The sequence below is a fragment of the Biomphalaria glabrata genome, chromosome 4 (genome assembly GCF_947242115.1).
Source record: "Biomphalaria glabrata chromosome 4, xgBioGlab47.1, whole genome shotgun sequence".
Taxonomy (NCBI): Eukaryota; Metazoa; Mollusca; class Gastropoda; family Planorbidae; genus Biomphalaria; species Biomphalaria glabrata.
The window spans coordinates 13,652,275-13,675,538 of NC_074714.1; the positions used below are offsets into that span (position 1 = coordinate 13,652,275).

At 36.6% G+C, this 23,264-nt stretch overlaps 1 protein-coding gene and 1 pseudogene across 1 annotated transcript in view; both read right to left on the minus strand.

Moving 5' to 3' along the window:
- Nucleotides 1–23,264, minus strand: part of LOC106054061 (potassium voltage-gated channel protein Shal-like) — a 210,503-nt gene that overhangs the window by 149,412 nt on the left and 37,827 nt on the right. Inside the window, exon 2 of the mRNA XM_056026848.1 lies at nucleotides 2,745–4,617. Within this exon, the coding sequence (XP_055882823.1) occupies nucleotides 2,745–3,850 (1,106 nt within the window). The 5' untranslated portion in view covers nucleotides 3,851–4,617. The remainder of the gene's footprint in view (nucleotides 1–2,744; nucleotides 4,618–23,264) is intronic.
- Nucleotides 20,817–21,434, minus strand: LOC106070629 (60S ribosomal protein L18-like; annotated as a pseudogene).

The following is a 23,264-nucleotide window of genomic DNA, read 5'->3' on the forward strand; positions in this document are numbered from 1 at the left end:
AAATTACAGCCTTGATATTGGCACGTAAGATGTACTAAAGAAAATACAACTTTAATATAGGCACGTTAAATGAACCAAAGAAAATACAACCTTGAAATGGGCACGTAGGATGAACGAAAGAAAATAAAACTTTGATATAGGCACGTAGGATGTACTAAAGAAAATAAAACTTTGATATAGGCACGTAGGAAGAACAAAAGAGAATACAACTTTGATATAGGCACGTAGGATGAACTAAAGAAAATACAACTTTGATATAGGCACGTAGGAAGAACTAAAGAGAATACAACTTTGATATAGGCACGTAGGATAAACCAAATAAAATACAACTTTGATATAGGCACGTAGGAAGAACTAAAGAGAATACAACTTTGATATAGGCACGTAGGATAAACCAAATAAAATACAACTTTGATATAGGCACGTAGGAAGAACTAAAGAGAATATAACTTTGATATAGGCACGTAGGATAAACCAAATAAAATACAACTTTGATATAGGCACGTAGGAAGAACTAAAGATAATACAACTTTGATATAGGCACGTAGGAAGAACTAATGAGAATACAACTTTGATATAGGCACGTAAGATGATCTAAAGAGAATACAACTTTGATATATGCACGTAGGAAGAACTAAAGAGAATACAACTTTGATATATGCACGTAGGAAGAACTAAAGAGAATACAACTTTGATATAGACATGTAGGATGATCTAAAATCTAAAGAGAAATACAACTTTGATATAGGCACGTAGGAAGAACTAAAGAAATAACAAGTACTTTTGTGCAGCCATTCTTGGTGTTCGTTACTTTCTATATTCTTGTTTATGATTTTGTCAACTAGTTTTATCATTTTATATATTAATTAAAAAAAAACTTATTAAGTTATGGGATCTCTTTTAATCAGCAAAAGCCTATTGTTTCAATTATTTTTTCAAAAACATTGAAAATATCCAGCACTGCATACAAGTGAGCTCAGTATGCACGAAATTATCGTTATTACACAGTACTATTATCATAATTTTGCAGTGCTACTAGAAAGTAACTCAGCTCAACCATTTAAAAAAAACAAGCCCGCTGGGGCCTCCTGAAAGTTTATGTAAACAACACTACTTTCCTTCGTCACCTTGTTTTCTTCTTACAAAAAAACGTATGATACATCAAAACACATTAGGGAGTTTTCCGAAATGTGTTGTTAGACGGGAAAAGTAATTATAGCATGAAGGAAAAAAAAAGCCTTTCATAACGATAGCGTACTACGAGACAGGTGTGACATGATGATGATCAATAACTTATTGATGGGAAATAACTATTTATACACGAGTATGCAAATTTTATCTAAGGTAATAATCATGATAAGAAAATATTTTCAAAATACATAAAAAAAACAACAAAGCTTATAAAATACCTAAATTCAGAGTCCCAGTCTTCGCCGGAAACCTAAACCAAGTCCCTTCTGTTTTGAATATGCTTTAATTTGCTTCCTGAGCGTTTTTAATAGTTATTCCAGCTTTAATTTACGATCTAGCTTCACTAATGATAACTGCCTATTGAGTGAACAAGATAGTGTATGTACACTATCGGAGAAACATGCTGAAGTTACAGCACGACTAATTCATTCCATGTAACGAAGGCTTTATTGAAGGTTCCACTAGCAGTAGAATATCAATTAGTTCAAAGAATAGATAAAGTACAAATAGAGAATGACTTCTCCTGAGCTAATTTAACCTAAAAATTCCAATGCCTGAAGATGCTAGAATAGAAGTAAATCACGCGGCTGACCTTGAACTTAACACACCACATTTAATTGAATTTGAAAGTAATTAGAAAACTGAAATGTCAAATGTATAAGCTTGTATGATAGTTCTATTACCAAAAGGGTTACTTTAAAATATACCCTCGCAAACATGCACGAAAGTAACTTAGTGAAAGAGATCAGTGGAGCGTAGATCAGTGGAGTGTAGATCAGTGGAGTGTAGATCAGTGTAGTGTAGATCAGTGTAGTGTAGATCAGTGGAGTGTAGATCAGTGTAGTGTAGATCAGTGTAGTGTAGATCAGTGTAGTGTAGATCAATGGAGTGTAGATCATGTAGTAATTAGGTTACCAAACAGTAGCAGGCTAAAAGGGGGGCACAGACTTGAAAAGCAGAACAGAAAGGAGGACAGAGCCATAAAATGGAGAATAGAGATAGGGACAGATAGAAGTAGAGCCATAAAAAGGAGGACAGAAAGGAGGACAGAACCATACAAAGGAGGACAGAATGGAGGACATAGCCAAAAAAGGAGGACAGAGACATAAAAGGAGGATGGAAGGGAGAACAGCCATAAAAAGGAGGATAGAAAGGAGGACAGAACCTTAAAATGGAGGACAGGGACATAAAAATGAGGCTAGAAAGAAGGACATAGACATACAAAGGAGGACAAAAATAAGATTAAAATTTAGGTGAACACATCAACAGGTTGCTGTTATTTTACAATGAAGTCTAGATCTGAATTAAATCGTAAAACTACATTTAAAATCAAGTCCGTTACTTGGAAAAAAAATATCATAATCATGAATGATGAATGTTTTTTTTTTTTGATGTAATTAACAAGGCGATGAAACCTTGTTAGTTGAGCAGTAATTAATAGAAACAGATCTAGACATTAGCCTTGTGGGAAAAAAAAAGGTGTTAGCTTGCATCAGTACAAAGTAAGAGGGTGTTTCATTAAGAGAGACACTGATCGATTAGTGTGTACTTACCCCAGCGTTGTCATGGTAACGATGGTGTACCAGAAGGCGGCCGGTATGCTGGTGAAGGTTGTGCCCTCGACATTTTTTTCTGCGTAAAACATGATGGTGGCGAAGATGATGATGGCCATGGTCAATGAGAAGAGAAGGAAGCCCAGCTCACTGGCGCACGACTTGAGCGTGTAGCCCAGGATGCGCAGGCCCTGAGAGTGGCGGGAGAACTTGAAGATGCGGAACACTCGGAACACCCTCAAGGTGACGAAGGCTCCGCTGACGTCGTCGTTGTCGGCGATGACCAGGCCGATGTAGTAAGGGATGATGGCCACCACGTCGATGATGCTCATAACGCTCCGCATGAACTTGCACCGGTCAGGGGCGGCGTAAAGCCGGAGCATGTACTCCGCCGTGAAGATCATGACGCACGCCGTGTCCAAGCAGAAGAACGCCACCGCGAACCTTTCCCCGCACGACTCGCTCTTCTTTGTCCCTCGAACCGTCCCGCAAGGGACCGTCTCGATGACGTTGGCGATGACGGACACGGCGATGAAGAACCCCGTGACGTAGTAGAAAACCAAGGCGACGGTGCCGATGTGGGGGTTCTCAAACGCCCGCCACATCGTCTCCCTCAGACTGATTGCGGGGTCGTAGTCTCCGTCCTCGCTCTTCTCATCGTCAATCAGCCTCTCGGTGTTCTCGCGTTTCCGGTCGCGGTAATCTTCGTAGCAGCAGTCTCCGATGATGTCCGGAAGTATTCCAAAGAAAGCCAACTCCTCATCGTAAGCGCTGATGCACTCGTGCTTCGGGTAGTGGAGTCGGCTGGTCCTGTAGTAGCTCAGTATATGCCTGAAGATGTCAGGATCTCTATCGAAGAAGTACTCATCCGTCTCCTCGTCGTAAAAGAACTCCCTCTCATTGGAGCCAAGTAAAGAATCCGGAAACTTCTCCAGCGTCGTCCGCCAAGTTTCGAACCTCCTGCCACTCACGTTGATCTTCAGCTTCTCATCCCCTCTTCGATTCTCTGCTCGCACGGCCGGAGGAGGAAGGGGGTGTTCAGATATCGGCACCCAACCGATGGCGGACGCCCTGGCAAAGGGTAACCACGCCGCTACTGAAGCCATTACTCCACCACTGTTGCCGTCGGCACAAAATAAATCTGACTTTTCCCGGAAGACAATTTTGGAAATTTGGTTAGAAAATCCACGTGAAACGAAGGAAATGAGTACTCCAAATTTAGATTGATCTGAAAACTAAATCCACAGGAGTACGGACTTTTTTCTTCTCTACATCAACACACTGACATTTTTATGTGGCCACAAACACTCAACAGCCATAATTATCCAAGAATGATCATCGAAGTAGAGACAATAAAATGACAAAACTAATTTGTAAAATATTATCAGGATTTCAGAAGCGTGTTGGTCTTCACTTTGAATGAAATCAAATGTAGTGCACACTCGAATGCTATCTAAAACACATTCTTTTGAAACCTTATAGAATCAAAGATAGAGTGCAACTTTTAAAGCCCACAATGAGATTCCTTTAATCTAGCTTCAGGGGCTAGCGAATATCTTCTCTTCTGAACAGTCGAGAGACTTTCTTGAGGTTTTCATTTTTACGTAGGCGTGGTTGGAGCTCCTTCCACGAGCGTTGAGTCGAGTTGCTAAAGAACATGATCTGAAGTTGGGCTTAACTTGGTTTCTAAGACTTGCTCACACGAGAGGCTTTTCTGTGGCTCTCCTGTGGATTCCTTTCCTTGCCGATTTTAGAAGACGCATCGATTACCTGGAGATAGACGTGGATCGATGAGATTGTGTCATTAGCTTTCTGTAGTTGACCTGTGGCTGTAGATGACTTAACTCTGTGATCTTTGTTTCTTTGTGGAGAACTGACAAAGTAGGAAATAACATGAATGTGAATTAGATGATTAAAAATAGAATACAATAAATACTTGAAAAATATGTGTTTACTTTAGCTTTATTTTCAGTGGGTTGGCAAAAATATTTAACAATTTAACGTGATATGGAGTACATTGTGTGTTTCTGATGTAACCATGAGGAAAGTAGGACGCATACTTTTGATTGTAAAGCTGTAAGTTGCACTGAATCTGATGAAACTACAGTGGGGTCTGTCGTAGTTCAAGGGAATAAATAAAAGTGTACAACTTGAGGAAGCGGGAGACTTGCGGGAGACTTGTGAGAGACGTATGGACCTCAAGACGTATTTTTTTAGTTAGTTATAACTTGTTGAATTATTATTTCACTTGTGTTTCTACTTTAAAGTTGAATGTAAATTTATACATAAAAACATTTCTGTACAGTTTTGTTTTAAAAGAAGCCAATCTATGTTTATTTCCAAGTTCTACATTAAGAATTTAACACGCCTACACGAATAGGTAACATTGACAGAGCAAAGCTATAAATCAAAGACCGGACATTAATATTGTATATTAATACAGGGCCAGTCATAGGTATAGGCAAACTAGGCAGCTGCCTAGGGTGGGGGTCTCGCACAGGACTCTAGAAATATTTTTTTTAAAGAAAAAATTGCGAAACATGGATCAAATCACAAACAAGCAGAACTCTGTAGCTCTGTCTACAAGCAGAACTCTGTAGCTCTATGTCTACAAGCAGAATTCTATGGCTCTATGTCTACAAGCAGAGCTCTATGGCTCTATGTCTACAAGCAGAACTCTGTAGCTCTATGTCTACAAGCAGAACTCTGTAGCTCTATGTCTACAAGCAGAACTCTATGGCTCTATGTCTACAAGCAGAACTCTGTAGCTCTATGTCTACAAGCAGAACTCTATGGCTCTATGTCTACAAGCAGAACTCTATAGCTCTATGTCTACAAGCAGAACTCAATGGCTCTATATCTACAAGCAGAACTCTATGGCTCTATGTCTACAAGCAGAACTCTATGGCTCTATGTCTACAAGCAGAACTCCGTAGCTCTATGTCTACAAGCAGAACTCCATAGCTCTATGTCTACAAGCAGAACTCCATAGCTCTATGTCTACAAGCAGAACTCTATAGCTCTATGTCTACAAGCAGAACTCCATAGCTCTATGTGAACAAGCAGAACTCTATAGCTCTATGTCTACAAGCAGAACTCTGTAGCTCTATGTCTACAAGCAGAACTATGTAGCTATATGTCTACAAGCAGAACTCTATGGCTCTATGTCTACAAGCAGAACTCTGTAGCTCTATGTCTACAAGCAGAACTCAATGGCTCTATGTCTACAAGCAGAACTCTATAGCTCTATGTCTACAAGCAGAACTCTATAGCTCTATGTCTACAAGCAGAACTCCATAGCTCTATGTCTACAAGCAGAACTCCATAACTCTATGTCTACAAGCAGAACTCCTTAGCTCTATGTCTACAAGCAGAACTCCATAGCTCTTTGTCTACAAGCAGAACTCCACAGCTCTATGTCTACAAGCAGAACTCTGTAGCTCTATGTCTACAAGCAGAACTCTGTAGCTCTATGTCTACAAGCAGAACTCTATAGCTCTATGTCTACAAGCAGAACTCCATATCTCTATGTCTACAAGCAGAACTCCATAACTCTATGTCTACAAGCAGAACTCCTTAGCTCTATGTCTACAAGCAGAACTCCATAGCTCTATGTCTACAAGCAGAACTCCACAGCTCTATGTCTACAAGCAGAACTCTGTAGCTCTATGTCTACAAGCAGAACTCAATGGCTCTATGTCTACAAGCAGAACTCTATAGCTCTATGTCTACAAGCAGAACTCTATAGCTCTATGTCTACAAGCAGAACTCCATAGCTCTATGTCTACAAGCAGAACTCCATAACTCTATGTCTACAAGCAGAACTCCTTAGCTCTATGTCTACAAGCAGAACTCCATAGCTCTTTGTCTACAAGCAGAACTCCACAGCTCTATGTCTACAAGCAGAACTCTGTAGCTCTATGTCTACAAGCAGAACTCTGTAGCTCTATGTCTACAAGCAGAACTCTATGGCTCTATGTCTACAAGCAGAACTCCATAGCTCTATGTCTACAAGCAGAACTCCATAGCTCGATGTCTACAAGCAGAACTCCACAGCTCTATGTCTACAAGCAGAACTCTGTAGCTCTATGTCTACAAGCAGAACTCTGTAGCTCTATGTCAACAAGCAGAACTCTATGGCTCTATGTCTACAAGCAGAACTCTATAGCTCTATGTCTTCAAGCAGAACTCTATAGCTCTATGTCTACAAGCAGAACTCCATAGCTCTATGTCTACAAGCAGAACTCCATAACTCTATGTCTACAAGCAGAACTCTGTAGCTCTATGTCTACAAGCAGAACTCCATAGCTCTATGTCTACAGGCAGAACTCTATGGCTCTATGTCTACAAGCAGAACTCTGTAGCTCTATGTCTACAAGCAGAACTCTGTAGCTCTATGTCTACAAGCAGAACTCCATAGCTCTATGTCTACAAGCAGAACTCTATGGCTCTATGTCTACAAGCAGAACTCCATAGCTCTATGTCTACAAGCAGAACTCTATGGCTCTATGTCTACAAGCAGAACTATATAGCTCTATGTCTTAATTTTTTGTTTTTCTATTTCATTTTGGGGTCACACTATTCACTTCACATGGAGCCTCACTATTCACTTCACATGGAGCCTTACTATTCACTTCACGTGGAGCTTCACTATTTTCTTCACATGGAGCCTCACTATTCTCTTCACATGGAGCCTCACTATTCTCTTCACATGGAGCCTCACTATTCACTTCACATGGAGCCTCAATATTCACTTCATTTGGAGCCTCACTATTCAATTCGCCTATGACCTCCAATTGCCTAATATTGGCCCTTATTGATATATCTCCATCATGTTTATAAAAGAAAAAAAAACTTGATTATTTCAATATTTAGAGGTGTGTGTATATAGAAAAATGAAACATACCCTATATATTGCGTTGACAAAGATATTTTGCATGCTACGGGCAAAAAAGAGTGAAACGAATAAAGAAAGTGAGCCAGAGAGACGCATGAATATTGAGTGACAATAACTAATAGATTTAACTGAGTTCTCCATGTTGTCCAGGTCGATGTTGTAAGGAATGGTGGCCACCACTTCGATGGTGCTCGTAACATAAAGCCGGAGCATGTACTCAGCTCTTAGGATCATGACGCCGCTGTGTCCTAGCAAAGGAGCGCCTTCGTGAACCTTTCCCCGCACGACTCGCTCTGCTTCCGCTAGGGACCGTCTCAATGATGTTGACGAACTCGGCGATGAAGAACCCTGTGAGTTCCCCTTTCAGATCTTGCGATCTATAGAGCAGATCATCTGTTTCTTTGGCCAATGGTTAACGATGGTGTCATGTGGCCAGCACAACGATCAACCGCCTTTAGTTTCAACAAATAAAGCCAGGTAGCCAATCGAGTTGGTCGGACTCAAAACAACAACTCAACGTCCAACTTGAATAGATACTAGATAATCAACTCGCTGAAAGAGTGTCTACACAAAGTCAAGTGAAAAGGAAGGTCAAGTCAAGGACAAGTTGATTGCTAAGAAAGCAACGCTACATAGTGAAGACATTTCTATTGACAAGATTTCACATCTAGCAACACACCGCCTGTTACAGCTCACCGAGACACCTCCTCGTTAAAAGTAAGAGGATACAGTAACATTTCTCCTATGTAAGCTTATTGAAATACAACGGACAGAATGTTGCCTTCTGTAACAGCTCTGAGCACTCACAGGGCTTAACAGACGGCATTCACAGCGGCAGACAGATGTCGGGGACGATAAGCCACCACGTGCTGGCCATTGTGTGCCAAATGTTTGAAATGTATAATTAACACCAACATTTACGTAAGCTTAGACCTTAGCGTCCTTGCTGGATAGAACAATATTTCATCATTCCAGTTCCAAGACGCTCTCATGTGAAAACACACACACACTGTAGATGATGAGACGAAGTTAAAGGGGGCCATAACGAGGCTAATACACATGGAAACGATTTAGCTTTAAATCCGCATTATCTCCACCTTGTCAGGGGCGTGGCAGGGTACCAGTGTGCCGGGGTTCGGGACTACGACGGTATGTGCTTACATTACATTAGAGTTGATAGTGACCAGAGTGCAGTCACTTAGCATTATTATTAAAGACCTGAGACATTCGTCAAATTAAAACATCTTGATATTCACTGTCACATTATAATGTTAATTTATGTTTCTAAACCAGTGAACACTTTAATATTAAAGAAAAAAATCTCTAAGCACTTTCAGAATGTTTAAATAAAATCAAACATGTAGTATTTGAAATAATGCAAGAGTTATCTTCCTTGAGCAGACTTCATAATTTCAGTAACGACGTTTGACAATTATTTTTATTTATTTATTTTTTCCTATCACAAGAGCCCGTTTGGGGCTTTATTGGTCTTCGCCCAGGGCGCAATTAACCCCTCCGCGCCATGATTGCTACGCCACTGCCCCTAGCAACAATGACCACCATTGTAGTTTGATGGTCTATTAGTGAATTTAAAACTTCTTTATACTTTTAGATATTGAATTTACAAATAGCAAATTTTTGTGTTCGAACTAGTTTAGAGGAATTGGCATAGTAGAGTCTGAGACTTTCATTTATTCACATCAGGTTCCTGTAATGATCCTCAACTATTATAGTCCAAAGTCACACTTCCTATATCCACATTTGGACCGGTAAGCAATTAGATTTTTTTTTCGGAATTTAACATTTAGAGAGATACTATTCTTTCCCCTTGCAAAATCCAAAATTCAGTTAAACATACATCACTTGAGCGCCCACAGTTTGTGCATACTAAAGCAGCAGAGTCTGCATCATTTTCAGCTCCCCCCCCCCCCCCAGATGTGCAAGAGCCCTCCTTATTCTAGCTCTCCTGGGTAGGGTGGGAAGCGAGGTCGAGAGGCCAAGTGCGCTTGAACTTGGCTTGGCTTGGCTACCTAGAAGGGGGCTCGAGGTTCGACACCCGACTCGGGCAGAGTTGTGTTTACTGAGCGCCTAAAGGCAGCATGAAAGCATTCTATAAGCATGAAAGTAGCGCTATATATACAAAGATATAATAATAATAGGGAGGGAAGGGGTAGTCAAATCCTTTTTTTTACTTACAGCTTTGTTATCAATGTTGTGACATATTATTTCACGCTTGAAAACTTAACAGCAAGGATCTTCAGTAGATCTCCAAACTGCATTACCTGCGGGAGTCGATCATGTGACTTGCGATCCACATATCAAAGCCATCAAAGACGCCTGCTGCTGAACAGAGTGCCAAAGTGCTGGTCACTTCTCTTTCTTTTTTCTTTTGCAAGACATACTCGTTGGTGATTTTATTGTTCCAACTTACTTATAGATACGCCTAAGGCATTGGAGATACAGAGTAATTTGTGTTTCATTTCCAATCATCAGTTTATGCTTCATTGCACACAAAGGGCTTATGAAACAGTTTCAGTACATACTAAAACTTCACTAATGCCAGTAAATAGACACACAGCCATTCTTGGTGTTCGTTACTTTAGATATTCTGGTTTATGATTTTGTCAAGCAGCATAACATTTAATATTTTAATAAGAAGTTAAATACAAGCAGAGCCTAATTTACATTTGATAAGACCCTAAGATTCAGAGATATGGGATCAGCATAAGCCTTTTTTTTTTAATTATTTCTTCAAAAGGATTGAGAATATCCCTGGAAACGTTTTGCGGTCCACCAAGCAGGTTTGGCCCCTAAAGGTAAATCCAGCAGTGCATACAATGTGCTCACTATGCACGAAATTATCGTTATTACGCTGTATTATTATAATAATTTTGCAGTGATACTAGAAGTAACTCAACTCAACCATTGAAAAAAAAAAAAAAAAACAAGCCCGCTGAGGCCGCCTGAGAGTTTATGTAAACAACACTACTTTCCTTCGTCACCTTGTTTTCTTCTTACAAAAAAACGTATGATTATCAAAACACATTAGGGAGTTTTCCGAAATGTGTTGTTAGACGGGAAAAGTAATTATAGCATGAAGGAAAAAAAAAGCCTTTCATAACGATAGCGTACTAAGAGACAGGTGTGACATATGCTGATGATCAATAACTTATTGATGGGAAATAAGTATTTATACACGAGTATGTACATTTTATCCAAGGTAATAAACATGATAAAATGGTATAAAGCTCGTACTTCTATGACAAGTATGATACAAGCACTTATTTAAAACTATGATTGTGTAATTGTCCATTAGCCTAGCACAAGGAGAGCGCCAAGAGATACAGAGGAAGGTAGACTTGCACACAAAAAAAAAGGGGGAACACATACAGGGATATTGAAGAAACAATGTATTTGCATGTTTGGTAAAGTAAAAGTAAGTTCCCCTTTCAGACCTTGTGATCTATAACGCAGATGATGTAAAGGCCATCTGTTTCTGTGGTCCACGAGGGTTTCATGTGGCCAGCACAATGGTCAGCCGCCTTCACTTTCCCCCAAAGAACCCGAAATTAAAAATCCCAGCCCGGTACTAAAGCCAAGCGCTTGACCGCTCAGCCATCGCTCCTCCATTTGCGTGTATGCAAGAGAACTTTTTACTGTCTGTAAAGAGAACAAAAAAGATGTATGTTTGTATGTAAGAAAACAAGCAAGGAATAAGAGAATGTAAGAAATATATATATGTTTGGATGTAAGAGAACTAATAACGTATATGTTTGTATGTAAGAGAACTAATAACGTATATGTTTGGATGTAAGAGAACTAATAACGTATATGTTTGTATGTAAGAGAACTAATAACGTATATGTTTGGATGTAAAATATAGTGTTTCATAAACGTTCAGAATACTGCAAGAAGAATATAAAAACATTTTTGGGAAATAGAAAAAGAGCGCCATGAAATAAATAAAGGAGAGAATGATAGATAAAGAGAATGATTGATAAACTGAAAGAGAATGGTCGATAAACAAAAAGAGATAGATAAACAAAAAGAGAGTGATAGATAATCAAAAAGGGAATCACAAATAAATGAGTGAGAAATATCACTAGAAAGAATTGACAAATAGAAACTGGAGAATAAGAAAATATATCTCTTAAGGTACCACAACTTCTAACGTAACTGAATGAACTTGATTCAAACCATGACCACATCTGTTCATAATCATCTGTGTATCGATTAGTTGAAGTCACTATATGACTAGTAAAAAAATGTTTCTTCTATTTTTTTTTATCCATATAACTTTATCTAGAATCTTTAAAAACAAGTTTACAAAGACAGTTTGTGTGGAAACACAAACTCAAAATTGGCATCCGAAGTGTTTTCACCAGGATTCGAACACGGGACTTAAGGTTCCAAGTGCTTTACCCCTCAGCCACAGCATCTCCATATATTCATTTAGCGTACACTTATATTTTTTTAAAATAATTATTATTAATCTTACGTGATTCTCTATCTCTTCTATACAAGTTACGATCTAATTTTTAATACACAATGGCTATCACGTGATAGTTTTTTGTTTTTATCAATATATCACGTGACTAAATGTTGTTTGTTAACGATTGGTGAATGAACTCCTTGTATCAATTAGTTTGGATCAGTCATGTCATTAAATTTGTAATAGATCTAGACCAACAACAATAAATCTGTGCGATTAGAAATATTTTGACCAATCTTTTTTTATTTAGCGCTATTTCATGCTTTTAGTTTTCTCACTACGCTATGATCCTATCACGTGACTGGACCAGTTGAGACAATGGAGGGGGGGGGAGGAGGTAAGAAAAAAAGGGAGATCTGCGTGAATTTTTAATCGTTTTTTTAAAGCATTTACGGAAAAGAAAAAGGGGGAACGACCTGAATCCGAACTCATGGCTCACGCCTCCCCAAGCCGACGTGGTAACCACTCTACTAATGAGGTGCTTATGGCTATAGAAGATTGTATAGTTATCTATTGTTTGTTTCAAACTTACTTTAAAGCGGAGACCTATAAAGCGGACTAATTCAGCTTTTACTACCACCTTCAGTCAAGTACAGATGTTTTCCCTTGTTTGAGATGCCAAACAAAATAATGAATTACCTTTTACCAGACAGACGGTCAGTTGATATAAGGTTTGTAACAATTTGGAATAAGATAAAAATAGATATTATGTCTAATGGTTAATTGAGCCATTCGCGATTAAATGATTGACAAAACCTAAATATGTAACAAACTAATGGTTTTAAAAGAGGGTTCATATACCAGTGACTTAGCAGAATTTAGGTCATTGGTTAATATGCACGACTGGATGCATGACGCGTAGGACGTAATCATCTTCTTTCTTGAAGTAACGTCTGTATCATATAAGATAAGATAAGATATATATATATATATGAATGAGAATGACTCACAAAATAAATCAGCATAGCATCACATAACAGCTCACCCTCACAGACACAACAAAACACACGACTACAAAAAATGTTATTACACACATGCACCCCCCCTCCCTAACTCATTTCCACTTACAACCACCTCCCCCCCCCCCTCACCTAACCTTCTTTCCATCACCGACCACCTCAAAGCGTGAGCTGTACACGTGGACTGTTAATCAACGTCATTCATCACTTGTTGCGGGTTATAATAGCAGGACGTTTAACCATTTTACCCCCTACGCATGGCTGGCCAAGCGTTAAATCCTACTGCATAGTCAATACATGGGTGTCGCGATATATATATATATATATATATATATATATATATATATATATATATATATATATATGTATATTGCATATACAGTGATACTGGCCCAATTTAATGTGTTTGTGTGAGGATGTGTGAGTTTTAAAATGGTATACATCAAGAGCGAAGTATTACTTCACTAAAGGTCAAGCCTGGTAGTAAATGTTTTGTGGTGTAAAGCTTGAGCCTGGTTAATGAGGCTGCCAGCTGTTACTTTTGAATTCATACACTGAAAACGTGTTGGTTTAAAAGGTTGGCTATTGTGGTGGTCTCTAGAATAGACTGATATTTTAGGTTTAGCTAGGTTTCTTGGGCAGACTTGTGGGCATGATACATATATACAAACTAAGACAGACGGAGTAAGACAGGCAGACTAAGCAAAAAAAAAAAAAAAAAACACCCCAGTAACATAAAAAATCAATTCTTACTTAACGTTCAAATAATATAGTAAACTAAACATTCATATTTTAGTTTTCGTCAGTGGCGTACCTAGAGTCGGGAGAGGAGGGTTAATTAAGTTGAAAAATCCCAAGTGGGGGCCCAAATAAGTGTCCGAAATTAGTTTTTTACATTAACATAATACGCCATTATCTCATGTCATGAAGTCGAATGTCAAAATGCTGGGCCCTCTAAAGAGTTCAAGCTCCCGTGCCCCCATATCCCTAGCTACGTCACTGGTTATCATTGAAAAATAGATCAAGAAATAGGTCAGTATGGGTAGTCAAACCGCGACATTATCGTCACTGGCGCTGCACTCTATTGTGTTAGCTAATCAGCCATACTTTTATGTGCCACATTGTAAATGAATCACTTTTTTTTTTTTTAGTTGCGTGTTTTCACCGCTCGTTCCTCATTGATCTTGGAGTTGAAGTCAAGCCTTATTAGGATTATTTTCACCCCCTCCATCTTTTATACATTTGACTTTAAAGAAAGTGTGAACTAATAAATGGAAATAGAAAGGAGGATAACAATTTGAAAGTGGGATTGAGAGAGTAAATTAAAGATTCATAACTAGAGAGAGAGAGAGAGAGAGAGAGAGAGAGAGAGAGAGAGAGAGAGTTAAGAGGAAGAGTTAAGAGGAAGAAGAAGAGATAGAAAAGAAAAGAGTAAATGTAATTGTGATGGCACCCCAATAGAAAGAAAACTATATGGAGAACTCCCTGATTTGAAAACCACTTTTCAGTTCATCTCATATATTGGTCTAGTCATCTGAACACTCCAACAGATCATCTCATATATTGGTCTAGTCATCTGAACGCTCCAACAGTTCATCTCATATATTGGTCTAGTCATCTGAACGCTCCAACAGTTCATCTCATATATTGGTCTAGTCATCTGAAAGCTCCAACATAAAAAGGGGAACAACAAGATTACAAAGAGAGTTTGTGTTACACAAACTCAGAGGCGGCCCCCGTCGAAGTCGGATCCCTGTCGGATCTGCATATTCGCAAATAATATTCAAGAGGTGATTTAATTTTGATGTAAAATGTTTTACACGTTTCGGATGTTCCTTCAGAGTTGAAGATAATTACTTCCTAGTCCAAACCTCCCGCAGGACGACGGGGGATGGGAGCGGGCAGGGTTTGAACCCTGGGCCATCCATAAATCTGAACGACAGTCCAGCGCGCAAACCGCACGACCAGGCAGCCATCCGATGGTCAAAAGTAATAATGTTTCAAAGATTCATTTGCCGTAAATTTAAATTTAAATTTAATAAAAAAAATAGTAGATTAGTTTTAGTATATTAAAACATTACAATATTGATCAAAACGTTTGGAAATGAAAATCTACACTTTTTTTTACACTTTAAGTTTAGAAATTGAAATTCTACATCTTAATCTAGTCTATTTTAGTCTAAACTAGATCTAGAAATTCTAGATCTAGACTCTAAAATAATTTTAATTAGAATATAAATCCAGATCTAGATATACTGTAATAAAAATCTAGATCTAGTTTAAAAAATCTAGATTAGATCTAAATCAAGATATCATTCCTTTTTTAAACGCGAGTCACATAACGAGGCTTAATAAACATTACTATACCGAGTTCTTTTTTCATTTCATTTGAAGAATTAATTCCATATTACGTCAGAGGGAAAAAAAAACACTACGTCACACGGCCTAGCTAGACTAAAAATCGCCTTCATCTATAAGAGCCATTTATCGAGTGTTCATAGACTTTGGTGCACCGAGTGCGTTCTTTAAGCATTTCATTTAAAGAATTCATTCCATATGACGTCAAAGGAAAAAAAACACTACGTCACACGGCCTAGCTAGAATAAAAATCGCCTTCATCATAACGAGCCTTTTATCGAGTGTTCATAGACATTGGTGCACCGAGTGCGTTCTTTTAGCATTTCATTTAAAGAATTCATTCCATATGACTTCAAAGGAAAAAAAAAACACTACGTCACAAGGCCTAGCTAGACTAAAAATCACCTTTATCAACACGAGCCATTTCTCGAGTGTTCATAGACATTGGTGCACCGAGTGCGTTCTTTTAGCATTTCATTTAAAGAATTCATTCCATGTGACGTCAAAGAAAAAAAAAACACTACGTCACAAGGCTTAGTTAGACTAAAATATGTTTTCATTAATACAAGCAATTTTTTCGAGGGTTAATAGACATTGGTGCACCGAGTGCGTTCTTTTAACATTACATTTAAAGAGTCCATTCATATGACGTCAAAGAAAAAAAAATCTATTACCTCACAATAGGCTAGTACCGGTACCATAAAAAAAAATGTCTTTATTTACACGAGATATTTAACGAGGGCTCATAAACATTGGTGCACTGAGTTCTAATAGATATTATTTAAAAAGGATCAAAGCCACATTGTTTTTGCGTTTTGTCTGTCAGTCGGTCTGTCCGTTATCTTGATATAAAAAAAACAACTAAAAGTTATTAAAAATTGATTAACCTTTATTTTACGTTTCAAAACATCGCAATAATTTTTAGGTATGAACACAATTGAAAAGTTTATATAATAGATTGTTCCGGATGTTTGTATAAATAGTAAAAGAAAAAGAGAATTTCAGATAAATGTAATACCGTTAATTAAATTTTTTGGATGGTCTCGTATAAAAATTAGATGTACTACAGCCACGTGGAGAGATTTTCATACCTTACTTTGGTGTTTGGATTCTGTTTTCCTTAAAAATCGGAACATAATATTAACGATAACTAGATTTTTTAATGTTTTAGGTAGAAAGTTAAATGTACTGTAAGAGAGTAGTGAGTTAAAATATTTTTCATAAAAATCCGTAAAAACATTATTTCGTAAATGAGAAGATTATTTGTTTATTAATTAGAAGAGGGAGTTCAAACAATTATTTGGCGTTAGTAGATTTTTAAATAAATTCGGAAATTTCTGGCGACGATTTGTAAGAAACAAAATCCGGAACATTCTTTATCGATTACAAAACTTCTATGTTATGTTTTACAAGAAAATTAAATGTCTAAAAAGTAATTTTCAGTAATCAATTCTAGTAAATTACTTTTTTTAAAAGCCTTATGTGATTTCAAACAATCATTAGGCATAATTCATGTTTTATAAAACAATATCCGGAACATTTTTACACTTAATGAAATATAAGTCAGTATAGAGATTATGATTTAGCATTAATATGCTATTTACATAAAAAACGGAACAACATATTATTGATAATGTGTTTTTGCAACGTTTAAGCATGGAAATTGAATGTAATATAAGTTAGAAGAGCAAACAAACATTTGTTGGCGTTGATTAGTTTTGCACAAAAAAATCCGGAACAATCAATTTTAGATACTTAAAACTATTGAGATGTTATGGGAGGAACATTAAAGGGTAAATCAGATTTTCAATAGCTTTTAGAGTTCTAGTTTTTTAAATCTAATCGTGACGGACAGACCGACCAACAGACAAAACGCACAAAAATAAGCTTCTTTTATTCGGATGGGGGCACTAAACAAAAAATAAATAAAATCTGATTTTTTAAAAAAGTTTAAGGAATTGGTTTAGCACCTGATCATGTTGCGACGTTACGCTACTGCACGAAAATCGCTGCATAAAAAGTCCATTTAAAAAAATGTGCGTGATATTTACATACAAAGTGCATTATTAGCCTTTATAAACAAACAGAAATGTTTTCTTTTAATTTTAGCAGCTAGTTGACCAGAAAAAACGTCTTTAACTATTATTTGTATTTGTTGTAAACATTTCCTGTACATTTTAAAAATATATTTGACTTAGTGATACTGAAAATACACAAAAATTGTCCATCTTTGTTAGTATATTGTAACATTGCCTCCCTTACATTTACGTAATTGTTTTAGAATTGGTGTATTTTTATGAAAAAATCGCTTGCATAATTAATTTTATAAATTAAACGGTTTGCTTTTAGAAAACCAAAAGTAGCCGTTGCACCTAAACTTTTCAAGCCGGATTTAATGATGAAATAATATTTTTCATATCTCTTCTAGTTTTCGAGATCTGAGTGTGACAGACGGACAGACGGACAGACGGACAGACGGACATTTTGCACAAACCTAATAGCGGCTTTTTCCCCTTACGGGGGCCGCTAATAAAAAAGAAAAAGAAAAGATGGCCAAAAAAAAAAGTAATTGTAAATTTGAACGAGAGAAATTCAGACAATCTGAAGTTAGAAAGAAATCTGGGGATAGTCTGTTGGAACGGAAGTAAAATTTGCTTCAGGTTCCAGGCAGATCCAGCAGTCCTAAGGACAAGTTTCAATTATTTCATTGATTATAAAGATGGACATTTATTTTATTGACTGCCAAACCTGGGCATATATTTCATCTCTTGAAGAACTATTTAGTAAAAGATACCTTTCCGAGATGTATAACATCCCAAAATACACTTTGCACCCAGTATACCAGAGCTACATCAACTCTGGTCGGCTCCCGTCCATAAAGCCTATTACAGAGAGATTTAAGAACTCATTTATTTCAAATTAAGTTAACTTTTTGGCAGGTCAATAAAACATTCCAAATCAATGGTCATCTCTTAGAAACATGATCACACCGACTGGACTCTATAGACTCGAATTGGAATAGTCTTATTCAAATGACATATTGAAATGAATTCTTCAAGAGCAATTCTTGACTCCATCTTGTTCTTACATCGGTAATATATCGGTGTCACTTTAATATCGGTGTCACTTTATTTGATGCTTTCATTATATTTCATCGTTATGTCGTTATTACTTGATTAATGCTTAAATAATAATAACAATAATAATAATAATAATAATACTGCTGCAGACCTACCACATCACCAGAAAATTCCTCGGTGGAAACTGATAAAGGGACGACGATGAATTTTGTTTCCCTTTAACGAAACTCGGCCCATGGCTGCGCCAGAGAAAGAATACTCGTTCTTTTCTAACATAATAATAATAATAATAACCTCGTAAACACATTTGAAGCAGTACGCTTTCATAAGAGGATCCTTATTACATGTCAAAAGGGTAGCACCGCTGCAGACCTGTCACATCATCTTAAAATGTCTCAGTGGACACTGTTCAAGGGTTTACAGTGAATTGTGTTTCCCTTCAACGAAGCTCGACTCTGGCAGTGCCAGAGAATACAAAAATTAATTCAATACTAATTATTATAATCGTTATTATCCATGAGTAAATGTTTTACAATTGCACATTGCAAATAACAATACACAATTAAAGCAAAACAATTAGTACGAGAGTACATAAAATAGAAGTTCATGCCCCCAGTTTCTCAGTATGGGTCTATGACAACAATTCCTACACAATTTGCTTTCCAAAAGATAAAAAATCATTAAAGGCCATTAGCACCTAGAAAACAAAAATTGCATCAGATTTGGACGAACTGGTCGTCTGCTCTACATTAAAGAAAGAACAGAAGATTTTTTAACTACTTTATTCCTCGTTAAATTAGGGTTCTTCAAGGTCACTGGTCGTCACAGAGAAGAACTCTATTCACGAACCTGGTTTACGCCGTGTTTATATTTGGTCGTATGAGTATGTTATTTATATTTGGTCGTATGAGTATGTTATTTGTATTAGGTCGTATGAGTATGTTATTTATATTTGGTCTTATGAGTATGTTATTTGTATTTGGTCGTATGAGTATGTTATTTGCATTTGGTCTTATGAGTATGTTATTTGTATTTGGTCTTATGAGTATGTTATTTATATTTGGTCGTATGAGTATGTTATTTATATTTGGTCGTATGAGTATGTTATTTGCATTTGGTCTTATGAGTATGTTATTTGTATTTGGTCTTATGAGTATGTTATTTCTATTTGGTCTTATGAGTATGTTATTTGCATTTGGTCTTATGAGTATGTTATTTATATTTGGTCGTATGAGTATGTTATTTGCATTTGGTCTTATGAGTATGTTATTTGTATTTGGTCTTATGAGTATGTTATTTGCATTTGGTCTTATGAGTATGTTATTTGCATTTGGTCTTATGAGTATGTTATTTGCATTTGGTCTTATGAGTATGTTATTCCTATTTGGTCTTATGAGTATGTTATTTGCATTTGGTCTTATGAGTATGTTATTCCTATTTGGTCTTATGAGTATGTTATTTAAATTTGGTCTTATGAGTATGTTATTTAAATTTAGTCTTATGAGTATGTTATTTATATTTGGTCTTATGAGTATGTTATTTGTATTTGGTCGTATGAGTATGTTATTTAAATTTGGTCTTATGAGTATGTTATTTATATTTGGTCTTATGAGTATGTTATTTATATTTGGTCTTATGAGTATGTTATTTATATTTGGTCTTATGAGTATGTTATTTATATTTGGTCTTATGAGTATGTTATTTATATTTGGTCTTATGAGTATGTTATTTATATTTGGTCTTATGAGTATGTTATTTATATTTGGTCTTATGAGTATGTTATTTGTATTTGGTCTTATGAGTATGTTATTTATATTTGGTCTTATGAGTATGTTATTTGTATTTGGTCTTATGAGTATGTTATTTATATTTGGTCTTATGAGTATGTTATTTATATTTGGTCTTATGAGTATGTTATTTGTATTTGGTCTTATGAGTATGTTATTTATATTTGGTCTTATGACTATGTTATTTATATTTGGTCTTATGAGTATGTTATTTATATTTGGTCTTATGAGTATGTTATTCCTATTTGGTCTTATGAGTATGTTATTTGCATTTGGTCTTATGAGTATGTTATTCCTATTTGGTCTTATGAGTATGTTATTTAATGGCTGCCTGGTCGTGCGGTTAGCGCGCTGGACTGTCGTTCGGATTTATCGACGGTCGAGGGTTCAAACCCTGCCCGCTGCCATCCCCCGTCGTCCTGCGGGAGGTTTGGACTAGGAAGTAAACTATCTTCAACTCTGAAGGAACATCCGAAACATGTAAAACAAACACAATGTCAAACTGACTACAGACAAGTAAGTCTCTTTATGCCTTGTATCCTCTGCTCTTTCTGCGACCACGAACACGTTCAAATGTGCGACCCTCGGAGCGTACAATAGGAGCAGTATGACTCTGTGGTGCACCGGGAGCCAATTCAAAATGTCTGAAAGACTTTCGAGCTTTCCTGGGACCTGGAACTAAAACTGTGTTTTGTCTTTTAGGTGCACGAAGTGCAAGCTGGTCATATGTTAGGATTTCCCCACCAGCCTTCAAGATACGTCCTCTTGCTTTGTCACCAATGGGCAGTGCACAAATCTTGAGCTTGGGCAACTTCTGAATACGGATGTCATCTGTGATGGCTTCTACAGCCACAGCTATTTTATCCTGTCCACCTGGCTTCATCAAACGTGCCAATTTAGAGACAGACAGTGGTGGCCTATTGGTTCTGCTCATAAGCAATCTCCTCAAAACAACTTTGTTGTAATTAGAGTTGGTACGTCTAGTAAGGGAACGGTAAGGTTTCACTAATGGCCTCAAGTAAATATCGTCACTTTTAGGCTCGGTCTTACGGACCTATCTGTCGTATTTATGACAGATATCAATACCAACAAATTCATAGTCCGAAAAAATTGGCATTGTAATGGAACTAAATTTTAAAAATTACATAATTAAAATTGGTACAATAGATTTTGAATAGATTTTGAAATAGACAAAATAAAGTCGAGTATGCCGTATTGAAAAATCATTGTGGCCAATTAAATAATACAAATTGTTATGTGCTACAAGATAAGCCATGAAAAGTGATGTATTATGCTGAAAATTGAAACAGATTGCAGTATATGGTTGGACAAGATACTTCGCATATCAATACTTCAGTATTCTGTACACCAGATACACCAACAAGTTAGCTGTTTATGGATTTGTTTCCATGTATTCAAACGTACTGTTAATCACATCAATACTGTAAGTTTTAACTCCTTTCTTTAGGAACTAAAGACGGGAAATTAGGGGTATGAAATATGTATACGTTCCATATTAATATCATATTACAAATACCTTGGATCTATTATACTGGCTAGCACATAAACTCCCTGGTGATTGCGCACGCATTGAAGGGGTAGAAAAATACAACAGTTGTGAGTGTAAGGTTGAAAGGTTAAAGGGTAGCGCTGAGTTGTGGTGCCGCCCCTCCTCCATCTTGCCTGTTTGTTTCGGGAACGTGTCGTTTATTAGTGTCTTTCTGACAGGGGCGTTGACTCGAGAGAAAAATATCAGGTTGGATTTCTGCAGCATTAGTGTCTGCAATTTAAACAAACACTGTATCCCCGTTGTTTTATTGATTTACAGTATATGTAGAGCCTACTTACAACATACATAAAACTATGTACATGTAGACATAGACTTGTCCCAGAATTTACATTTAGTCCCAATATAAACTGCACACAACAATACACATAGTAATACACAATACACTATGGCGAGTTGGATTTTTTTTATAAAACTTCAACATTTAGAAAAACTAATTTTGTACAATGTTTTAAAAGTTCTTAAAAGTCAAATATAAATAATACAAAGTTACAAAGACAGTTTGTGTGGAAACAAACTCAAAATCAATCCTCGAAGTGGTCCACTCAGGCAGGTTTCAATATTTTCAGAAAGAACATCAGAAAGAAATTCTATCAAAGACAAATCACAGAGAAGAATGGAGAAAGAAGGTTGACAGATCTTGTGTGGTGCCCCAGCTGTCCAAAGGATAGGTGAATGTAAACCTGGTCTAAATGAAGTTTTATAATGAATATCTAATTGATCTAATTGTTTTGTAAAGGGTCAATCTGTTATTCAACTCTTCAAACGAAAAAAATTTCGAAAAAAAATAATTTTCTTTTAGTTAAGTGTACTGGAATGATCGTATACTTTCGCAGTTGACGAGATAATATGAAAAACTACTTATTAATTGTTGTTTTAAATTATGTACAACGTATAAGCATACTAAATAGATTTTTCTCTTTAAAAAAAAGTAAACATCTTTTGTATAACAGAACTTACTTAACTTAGCTATACAAATGTAAAAAAAAATATTTTTGACCACAGATCTAAAACCATTTGCATAAATGTGTTAATAATATGGTACATAGTTATCTCCCCTACTAAAGAGCCTTCGGTATTTGTTACTATTAATAGTGAATATTTGTAAAAGTGGTGTATTTTTATGAAAAAAAAACAGTTTGCATATGTGATTTAAAAAATTATTTTTTTCGCTTTCAGAAAAGAAAAAAAGTAGCCGTTGCATCAGAACTTTGAATGGTCTAAAATATTATTATGTCGGATTTTCACTATCTTTTATAGTTTACGTGACGGACGGACGGACGCACGGACGCACGGACTGACATTCCACACAAAACTAATATCTTCTTTTCCCCTTTCGGGGGCGGCTAATAAAAAAGTGTATTAGATTTTAACTAAAGT